This window comes from Fulmarus glacialis, unplaced genomic scaffold, assembly GCF_000690835.1.
Source record: "Fulmarus glacialis isolate BGI_N327 unplaced genomic scaffold, ASM69083v1 scaffold25851, whole genome shotgun sequence".
NCBI lineage: Eukaryota > Metazoa > Chordata > Aves > Procellariiformes > Procellariidae > Fulmarus > Fulmarus glacialis.
The window spans coordinates 44,984-56,428 of NW_009191346.1; the positions used below are offsets into that span (position 1 = coordinate 44,984).

Sequence of the window (11,445 nt, forward strand, 5' to 3'; positions counted from 1 at the left end):
TACCTGAAATGTAATACTCATTCCCCTCTTTATCTTCCCCAGTATGTTTTGACAGTTTGCCTTTGACTGATAAACACATTCTGCTTACCTTATTTATGTTATAGTGTGACTTCCCGTTACTATATAAACGAGGCCAGAAGTACATAACAAATACAAAGGTATCTTCAAAAACTATTAATTCCACTTCTTAAATACTCCTGAGAAGGTAGTTTCTATTGTCAGATAATAGAGATGCCCTATTAAGGGCAAATTTTAAAAATCTGTTTACTAAAATAGTTTCCATTTACAGCTGTAACCTGACATACCCGAGTGAGATCTTACTAGGGCTAGAACATTGATACTGCATTTTGGTATTACCTTCAGAAATATAAGCAAAATCAAGACGGCATATCTTTACTGTACACAAACCAACACTATTTGTTAATTCACAATGATCATGGCAAGGTAACTTTTTCACATGTATTAAATATTCACATTACAACCAAAGAAATATGACTGATACCACATACCTGAGATACATTATACCAGTGGTAGCAGCTAGAACTGATTTTTTTTTTTTAATCCCTACAGACCTAAGTGTGAGTTCTACAGCTGCAAAAGACCTTGATGTAGGCAAGGTGTATAGGCAACATACCTAACTTCGCAAAATTAGGCTTCAGCATGCTTAAGAGAAAAGAATAGAAAGTGCCATACAGGTACAAAGGTATACCTATGAGCTCATCAATACTTCTTAGATGAGTTTTTCATTAATCTGTAATATTGTAAAATGGAAAAATGTTCTGGTGAGCTTTTTCAATAGTTCTATTAAAACTATTTTGTAATTATATGAATTAATGCATTTCTCACCAGATGTGATATAGATTGCATTGGTCCCTATAAAACCTGAAATTACTGCCCCCTTGACTTAGCCACTGAAAGGAGTCATAAATAGAAAGTGGAACAAATTAAGTGTGACCTTCTTACTTAAAATTTAAAAGTATGTACAGGTTTGGGGTTTTTCTTGGGCTTTGTTTTGTTTTTTAATTCCAGAAAAGAGTAATTACATTAAACCTTCTGTTACTCCACTTAAAATTACTTTCACATATCAAATGTGGCTCAGGATCTTGGTGTAAACCAGGTCTTTTAAATTCCCTTTATAGACATACCTACTTCTTACGAACTGTTGAGGAAAAAGCTATGTACTGCGAAAAGTGGTCATGTCCTTTGGCTCGCTGCTTGGCACGCACCAATCATCTGCTTCATGGTTTGCTTTATAATGTTTCCAGGCTGCTTTGTTATATACAGGGAGTCTTTCAATTGATTCTGTTGATAAGGCCTGTAAGTAGAGAAGACTGTAGCTGACAGTTCTTTTTAATTGAAGTCACAGTAACAGAACAAGGAGTTCCATTAGCAGTTAAATTAGAGTTGCTGATAAATTTAAAATGGTAAAGTGTTACATCATACCTTTATGTAAATAACTGCATCTGTACCGTAGCCTTCTAAGGAATACAGTTTCAGGTCTCCTTGGAAGTACTGTGCATACAGACGTGATATGGGTAAGCCATAACCAAATCCAGCCTGATCCGGAAGAAAAAGTGTATTTTCATTAATTGCATCAATCAGTGGTGTTTTCTGTTTTAACTTAATAGGTAAATAGACAAACTAAGCATGATGTTTGACAGTAAGAGGAGTTCAAATGTTAACTATTATGCCCCCCTAGAACTATTATACACCCCAGAAACGGAAGAATACATGGATGATTGTGATTATGAGAAAACTGTTTTATTCCTTTGTCAGACGGGGCTGCTAGATAACACTTCTTGTATTATGGTAGCTTTTTCAAGAAGAGATGACACCACCAGAGAAAACTGTACTGAGTCTGTCTTATGCCTCATGGAGCTGCTAATCTTAAGAACACTGAGTACTTAAGTCAGATACATTTTATCATCAGTATACATAAAAAAGGTCTAAGAAGCAATGTCTATGAATTTGTAGCATATACTAAAATTCTATCAAGCCCTGTCTGCAGTAGCAGGACATAGCCCTGAAGTGTTAAGTGTAATTTTTTTTAATCTACTAAATTTTATAGGTAATCTCTCAATGAACATATACAACACTTCTCTGTAAAGATCTAGTGCTTAATCATTTGCACAGTCATCTGACAAATGCAGAACACTATATACATTTAAAAAACACACCTTTAATGATGCAATGTGAGAGAATAAATTCAGGAATGCTGTTCAGAACTTCTTACTGAGAGCTAAGACTTTATTTCTTGGGCATCTATTAAGTTCACATGAGGTCAAAGTAGATTCTTCATATGCCCTGTCATATCTGTGTACCTTCATCCTTGCTGGGGGATGGTACAACTGACTACACAGTACAAATGAAACTATGGACTTGATCTGAAATCATTGCTATAATTATTTTTCCTTTCTTTCAGTGGCCACAAGAAGAATTCACAACTGTCCTTACTGCAGTACATGCAGCATAGATAAGTGTTCTGCTTGAGGTAGCTGATCTTTATATTTGGTAGAGAAAAACAGAATCTTGAAAAAGTTTAAATAATTTTTAGTATTTTAGGATTTTATGCAATTTTCCAGTTATTTTCAGAAAAATATTTGAATTAAACTGTAACATTAAAGTGGTGATACTCATTCTGTCGATAATCAGTACTTCATAGCTTTGACTAAATGGTTTATTTTGTGACAATTAAACATGTCCAAGATGACAAGGGATAAAAGATGTGCATACCAAAGGTGTAGCTCGTGACGTCTCAACACGTGGACGTGGTGCTGTTGAATACATGTAGTTGAATAGTCTGTCAATTTTCCTCATAGGAACACCTCCACCACGATCACTCATCTGGAACAAGAAGGAACATGTAGCATTATGTCCCTGAATATATTTTTTATAAAAGACAGCTTCTCTCAAACAATGATCCAGAGAAAGTTCAGGTAAAACATAATATAAAGTTGTCCCTATTAAATTACAGGTTTTCTTAAATTCTCATCTCTCAGCTACAGCACTGACAGGAGAGAGATGAATCCTTCCCTTTCATCCCTTATCCAAACCATTTAAATAAAATACTACCATAAGAAGTATTCATAATCTCTTGGAAGCAAGAAAATTCTACTTAAATTGTGCATTGCTTTTATCTTGTTCATAACTCAATTTTGCCTGAAGTCAGTATCTATGCCTTTTAGCAAATGCCAGGTTCTGTGTATTTTTATCTATTCCTCAGGAATACTGCCAGTTAAATAGAATCTATTAAAACCTATTACTGAAGGAGTAAGTCAGAAGAGTTGTTTTACTATGGTTTAGTTAGACTTGTGAAAAAGCCAGTGCTTCCAGTCGGTCTTTGAAATCCAACATGGATGTTGTGCAGAAAAAGAAGAAATTAACTCTGCAAACTGTACTTCAGGGAGGTTAGATTTGCATGGAATTTACAATGTTTATTTCCCTTTTTTTCAGACACCTGTACAGCTCTGTCATTGTCACATACAAAATGCTGATATTACAGTTGTATAAAGATGCTACTTCATTTTTAGTCATGGTTGCTTATAATCTAGGCAAGCATGACAAAAGCACAGAATTCTACTGCAGAGCCTTCAGTGTGACTGTGCAACCTCTTCATGAATTTCCTACTGATGCAGTATGTGAAATTGCATAATGGTCTTGTTACTTACATACTACATCATCACACACAATCTATTGTCAGAACCAGATCACCAGCTAAAGTTAGTAATACGCTGCCTATGAAAGCAAAAAAAACCTGATCAAAATAATCTTCAAAATAATCAAAAAAGTGGGTACCTTCACAGTTAAATCCTCATTTCCCAACGTGACGTGTACATAAATTGGAGGATAAATGCATCGATCAGCATTATGTTCCATGGTGGCTCTCATTGCATTCTGCAATTTTCAAATACAACTTAAATCCTGTTCTTAAAACTTTGTATATTATCTTAAAACATCAATTTAGGAAAGTTATTTTTATTACATATTTCAGAATCAGGACAAATGTATATGATTTTAGAATAGTTTTTTTTAGTATTTCTGGTTTATTCAGTATCAGTATTTTATTAGAATACAGAGACTTCAAATATTTAATTTTTTTAGAACAAACATCTGAATATTTTAATGTACAGTTTTATTTGTAGAATTCTTTATAATGCATAGTACATGCAATATGACACAAAGATCAAGTCTAGGATTGAACTGCTTGAGGAAAGCTCTATAGGACCTGTTACACATTATACAGATTTGAAGATGTCCCAAAAATTGTATATCTTATTCTCACTTGCTTTATTAATTAATGTTTTTATACATTTTAAGATTTTTTGAGAAAGCTGTCTACTCAGAAGGTGTCAGATGTATTTAGTGGCTAGGCAAAGGAGATATGTCTTCCAAAGCTGTTCACTTTCTATGCAGTTACTGTTTGTCTAAATAGTACAATTTAGGTATCTTCCTGCAGTCAAAGAGCGAGAGGTTTGCACTTGCAAAAACACACTGCTATCTAGAATTGGTTCAAAAAGTCTAACAAATACAATCTCACTAAACAAAGATGTATAAAAGAATTGTGTAATGGTAAGTGCACAGACCTTGAAAAGTTCGAAAACCATGTGATAGAGATGTGATGGCACATACACCACTTGCATGGGCTGTCCTGGTGATTTAACTGGAGAAAAGAAAGTCTAAATAATTAAATAGCAAACTACATATCTTTTATTCATTCCCACGGTAATTTGAAATGTATATTTGTATTGTTGAGAGAATTTACAAGAGAAGGAAAATTTGAACAGAAATCTTTTGAAAAGTTGTATGTTAATCAAAAGTCATACTCAAGATTTTCAAATGTGCTTGCTGCTTTAGAAATTAATCTTAAAACCCACTGTGGCATTACTGATTAGGGCATATAATATTTGCTTTCTAATACCTATGAGGAGGTTATAATGAAGACAGCCAGGCTCTTCAGGTGGTGAAGAGAATAACTTTTTCACCATGACAGTTAAGCCTTGAAACAAGTTGCCCAGAGATGTCATGTAGTCGTCATCCTTGGAGGATTGGTAAGACCAAACTGGATAAAGCTCTGAGCAACCTGGTCTGACCTTGTAGCTGTCCCTGCTTCGAGCAGGAGGTCAGGCTAGAAACCTCCTGAGGTCCCTCCCAACCTGAATTATCTTACGATCCTATAATGCACCAAATAGTAACTACAGCACAGCCTATTCTTGGACTCATTTAGAAATTAGCTGATTTCTAACAAGAAACCTTAAGAAAAATTATATAGACATAAACTGGTATAGTTTTCAAACTTTTTTTAAAGAATAAATTCCAGAAAATGTATCATGGGAACATGTTCATTACATCAAAAATTAAGGAAAGGTTGCTCAGAAAATTCTGCTGGCTCTTAAGGTTCTTTCAGTTCAACAAATTAATAATTCCTCACCAGACTGTGTTAGTGACCAGTCCTTTATGAACATAAATGTTGGGACTAGTGATGTCAAAAGATCTAGAACAAAATATGTAGCCAGCAAAAATAAAAGGGGGTTGGAAATCCCACTTTGAAATATGTCAGGTTCCTATGCTCAAGTTTAACCACTTCCCTCCACGCCTCCACCCCCAGATCCCATGCCTAAGGTTTAAATAATCGTCTCCACTTATCTGTGGGCAAGGAATGTACATTTGGAATGTACATCAGGTTTAACTCACCTTCACAATTCATTGAGCAAAAGGTCACTCCTTTTATAAAAACTGAATTATTTGTCCTGGCTTCTGGAGCACATACATCATTAAATGACCCCCTCAATATAGAGAATTAGCTAGCGTGACTGATAGTTTCCTACAAATGTTTTTAGTATGCTCCAAAGATGGAGAGAGGTAAACCCTTTAACCTAGATACGGAATGACAGGTTTTGTACAGTAGGAAGAAAAGATCTGGAACGTGTAGTCAAGGCCACACTTTCTTTGCCTTTAGCTTCATAGGCCAAGTTACTGTGGTTGCACTTTGGCTTTCGCAATTACTTGTAGAAGCAATTTTGATTGCTTGTTTTTGTAGGTCTGTCCAAACTTGGAGTTTAGTATCTTGAAAAGTACTCTAGTGAATAGTGTCAGAAAGGCTTTTTAGCAAAAACAATAGCTGACCTCTGAGTTCATAGCAACACAGATGTAAACTGTTTTTTCAAGTCACAGCCGATGGGTTCAAATTAACTTTTACCACAGCTTGAGTGTACTATATCTAATTTCAACTACAAGAACATGATAGCTGAATAAGCAAGAGCAATTAGAATGGAATGGACACATAAATCTTAACAGTGTCACAAGAAATTCAGAGAGGGTGAGATGCAATAGGCAGTGTAGGTTGAAGACATACAAGAAACCTTAGGGAGGGAAGGTTAAAAAATCTGTTACATCAACAGCTGTAGTGTCAAAATCTTTTCTACTGATTTCAGTTTTCTAATTAAAGGGAAAGCCTTCTGCCAGATTTTAAAAAAACACGAAAACAAAAAAACCAAACTATTTATGACAGTAAATATGGAGAACACATTAACTATATGAAAAGTGGAAGGAGAACATTTCACCACCAGCTACTTTAGAAGAAGCCATCACTACGTTCAAGAGAGTGCCTCGTCCCATATTCACTTACCATTCAACTCTTCAAGGATGAGTTCTGGAGAGCTCATGTAATATAAATCACAAAGTCTCTTGGCACTTTCATAGCCATCTACAATAAAAACACAGTAAGTTACATTTCCCCCTCCACTTCTTTTTTTCTCTTTTACAGTTTGCCAAAAAGAAAAACAAAAATTGAAAACACTGTCAGGGAGACTTTGTATTTTCTCACAAAAACTGGGTTTATAGGGTAAAGTGACAAAACTGTATTACACTTTAAATGAAACTTCTGCTCCAGGTAGGATAGAACTAAACAGTGTATGAATATCAAGATGTGTATTGGCTCTCAGTATAGACATTCATGTAAGTTTTCAGGATTCTTGTTCTTATCTGCTGCATTTACCTCTAATAACTTCAACAACATTGCAGCTAGGATCAATGCTTCCAATGTGTTTTGGATGAGCCGGATTAATTTTCCCACCAAACAGTAAAGCTGCCAAAAAAGAAAATACTAGTTAATACACAATATAATTTTATAATTTCAGTTTGTGTGTTCAGTTTTGCTAAACAGAAATTTATAGGAAACCTATAATTCCAATCTTCACCATACTTGAAAGCCTACTATTAATAAATATTTTAAGAATTGTATTAAGAACGAGTTTATAAATAGCAAGGCAAATAGTGTACTCCTAAGAACATATTAAGCACTTAAAAATGAAAGGAAAACATACTGACATAGTACAAGTATTATTTCCCTTCCTTTCAACAACGGCACTTACAGTGTTGATTAAGGAGCATTCTAATTGAAATGCGACTCATGTAGAAACGGTCTAAAAAATACTGCACGTTCTGTGAGGTCACTGGATCAATGCCAAAGCTTTCCTTGTACTCTATTACTCCTTGAGCCATCGTAGGAATTACATCATTGTGTCGATTCCGGATTTTTATCACAGTATCTGTAAAACTAAAATTAATACATTGTTGGTATTTCACTTTCAAGTGAATTTAATACTCTGACAAACAGAGTATCTGCCTACAAAAATGAAGACCGTTATGTACAGAAATATCACAGGTCTACCTACGGCAATAAGAAGACAGGACAGTCTTTACAGCGTATTTCAAGCGACTAGCATTGAAACAATCAGTAATCAACCATTATTGATTATTTTTGAAATTATTATTTATTTATTATCTTGATTACTGCCAAGAAAAAGAGAAAACTCTGCCAGCCATTTTCATGCAGATCATCCCTTGCCTGTCAAATGGCAGTTATGGCCAGCCAACTCTACAGGTGAAGAGTTCCAAACATCAGTTCCAACATTACAAGTAAGGAATTGGTAAACATTTGGTCAAGTTTAACATATTCATAGCTTCTTCAGTGTAACAAAAAAAGCCCTGGCCAGAATGATATGGCATAGAAGTGCTTTGTTTCATATTTTAATGTACCCTCCTTTTAGGGACAGGGGGTGATGTTACTGCAATTCTTATGTAAAGATTGGAGATAGCTGAAATTTTTCTTAAGCTATCATTTTTTTGCCAGTCCTTCTACATAATATTAACATAATACTAACATATGTGACAGCAAATACTTACCTATGAATAGCCCCTGAATCTTCTGAGCTTTTGTCCTTAAAGTCAAGGATCTCCTGAAGACTTTGGACATACCTTTAAATGGAAGAAACATGACAAGGACCAACTCTAATATGCCTCCCCAGATCCCTCTGGTTAGCAATTTAAGGTCTTCCAAGGTTGCTTGTTTCCAAATCATTGTATTTGATATATCCCATTGACCTATCCCCTGTGAATTTTGTTAGATCCTTTTGAATGTATTCATGATGTTTTCTTCCAAAATTTCCAGAGCGATGAATTCCACAATTTAATTACAGTGCATGAAAGATCTTCCTTGTGTTTTAAACCCAGTAGGTGATCACTTATTTGCAGCCCCAGCGAGTTCCTGTTATTAGAAAATCTTCCCAGCTTGTTCATGATTTAAGTATTTCTGCCATCTCTTTCCTTAGATGTGTATTTTCCAAGCTGAAGAATTCTATTTGGTTTCTCCTCACGTAGAAATTGTTACAGCCCTCTGATTATCCCTCTTGGTCTTTTCTGTTCAGGATAGAGTGACTAAAACTGCATGCAATTCAGAGGAATAATGGGCTAACACAGTGGTACAATTATATTCTTCCCCATTTGTTACTTAGCTCCTAACACTATTTGCCTTCTTGCCCATCAACTGACATATTCAGAAAAATATCCCCAGTAGCATCAAAATTTCTTTTTCCATTGTAAGCAAGCAAGCGTACAGGGAGAGGAGGTTCCTCTCTGTGCTTTTCTTTGCATTTGTCCAAGTGGAATTCATTTCCCATTTGATCAGTGTCATTTAGTATTATGAGAATTTAAGCATTCATGTTTCATTAAAAGCCTTCATCTTCATTGATAGCTCTTTTTATATACAGTCATCTAATCAATCCCACTTATTCACTTGCAGATTTTCTGTTCTCTTAACTTTAAAAGCCTTTCCAGATAGCCACATGCCTTTAGCAGTTGCCAAGCAATCTCTTTGTTTTGCTTTCATCTTAGAAAAGTTTACGCTTATATGTAAGTTCCTTACTTGAAAGCAAATTTTACTTTTACTTTGCAAAGGATGTCTTTTTTATTTTAATAGCCTCGTATTCTTTCTGTTGTTTTAGATATTTTGGCTTTGGGAGCTTCCTATTGCTCTATCTTCATATTTTCTACACCTTTACTCTCAATCTGCAATAACCTGTCTCTTAAATAGTTTCTACTATCTTTTGCAAGCATTTTGTGCATTAGCCTGCTTCTGTTGGTTTCTTCAACTAGCTTCTTCATTTTAGGTAAGTCCCCTATTAAACATTGTTCTGGTGGATTTTTGTTTTTACTGAATTCTCATACATTACTATCTGCAATACTTAATGATTTTTAATTCCCTTGTGGATTCTTTAATTGCTCCTAAAGGTTTTTTTCCAAGTCTGTAAATTTAGTTTCTGATTTATGACACATTGAGGTATTTACTAAATAAGTAAATACTTAAATAAGTAAATACTTAAAAGGTATGGAATGACGCTGTTCTTACCAGCTCTGCACCAGCTGAACTGAAGGTGTTCTTAGGAGGTTGTCTGGAAGCAGGCTTATTTCCTTCATTATGTTTGCCAATCTCACAGGCAACTCTTGTCGCAGAAACATAAATGAAGTCTTTTCACAAGCATTTTCAGATCCTAAGACCAAAATACATATATGACAACATCAGAATAAAGTCAGTACTTATGGTAGAGAACTACACAAACTCTTACTTTCTTGCATAAGAGGTCTGTGGTTTGGTTTTAAAGTTGACTCAGCCAGTCTGATAAGCTGCTGTTTCTTTCATGGCAGAAGCCCATTTATATTTCAAAATGTAAACTCATATTGAAACCTACCAGCCCTGTTGTGGTAACAAGAATCTTCTCTATATAAAGAGTAACTAGTGCAATAGTTGCAGACCCATACTATTCAACTTTAAATATCGCTTCTATCCATGTATATTGTTCATTTCATTTGCAGCAAACACTGACTGTAACTAGCACTGATCAAACAGTATGTCATTCTGAGCATATCAGAGGGGCAAATGAAACCAGCACAGGAAACTATTTATGGGAAGGATGCTTGAGAAAGTATCATGGTCCCATACACCCTGCTTGATCACTGATCTTACTGAATTACCATAACTCATATTGGAACACTTTCAGAAAGTAAATTCTGCAACATTTATCTCATTTTCAGCTAGATCTGTTGTAGTTTAAATTCACTGACTTACAGGAACAGAAGACAGATGAATGAATTCACATGAATCCTGAGAGACAGGACAGCTATTGTGCTTAGTCATTACAATAGTAGTTCTCCCATACATTTACTTCTTAGAGTTTTTACATTTTTAAAAGCTAGAAGCTACATTACTGCACCTGTTGATAACTGACCTGTCCTTTTATAAGGACAGGTGGGTGGCAATTAAATGTGGTTGTTAAGATCAAGACCTAAATTTACTCCCACAATGCTTGTTTTACTAGGCGAGAAAGGAGGGTGCAGAGCAGGGAAGAGGCTAAGAAATGCTGTACTTCATTCTCAGCCAGATGTCTTTCTAGACTTCAGGAGTGTCATGTAAACAGCATCTGAACTTACTAACCTTTTCATCTGCTGCAGTGAAGTACACACCTCAGGCTTGGTGTTTCACAACAGGTAACTCCTAAAAATTAACTCTGGTGTTTCTGCTCAGTTCACTCCTTCCATTGGGCAAGGGGGAGTTGGGGAAGAAGATTAAAGGAAGGGACATGGAAAAAGAGGAAGCTGGGCATGTCTTAAACGGGAAAAATCTTCACCAAATTGAAATGGAGTAGTTTAGTTTAATGCATCCAGACTCAGATACGTCATAAACTACACTGATGAAAGAATGTCAGTTAACTTAATAAAAAAGTGAATAGCTTACAAGAAATTCCTCCCCAGTGACACTTACCAGTATTATGCGTTGTCTACATATTACCTCTGCCCAGAAACCTTTCATTCTTCTCCCTAGTCAGATTGCATTTCAGGCATGACTGTTACTGGCCTTTCCCTTTTCTCAGATAAAATTCCATGAACAAGTCAGATTGAGGGTATTAGAATGTAAAGATAATCTTCAAATGCCTCATATACTCAACAAATGACATTCCACAAATTAGTTTTGTACCTGGAGGCCGTATCTTTGCAATCCTGGGTCAAATATGGAAGACAGCTTAGGGTAAGCAAGACTTCAGTAAACGGGCAAATGACTCTGTTTCCCTGTGCAGCTATGGTCTATCTAGGCAAAGACTCCTACAGAAAATA

General features: G+C 35.4%; 1 protein-coding gene across 1 annotated transcript; it reads right to left on the reverse strand.

The window, feature by feature from the left end:
* Window positions 1-247: 247 nt before the first annotated feature.
* PDK1 (pyruvate dehydrogenase kinase, isozyme 1) lies at window positions 248-9,830 on the reverse strand. The gene is made up of 10 exons (XM_009586670.1): window positions 9,686-9,830; window positions 8,185-8,256; window positions 7,371-7,555; window positions 6,995-7,084; window positions 6,626-6,703; window positions 4,584-4,660; window positions 3,796-3,894; window positions 2,734-2,844; window positions 1,444-1,557; window positions 248-1,315 (listed from the first exon to the last, which is right to left on the reverse strand). The coding sequence occupies exons 1-10, from the start codon at window positions 9,793-9,795 to the stop codon at window positions 1,175-1,177; spliced, it is 1,077 nt and encodes a 358-aa protein (XP_009584965.1). The 5' UTR covers window positions 9,796-9,830; the 3' UTR covers window positions 248-1,174.
* Window positions 9,831-11,445: the final 1,615 nt, after the last annotated feature.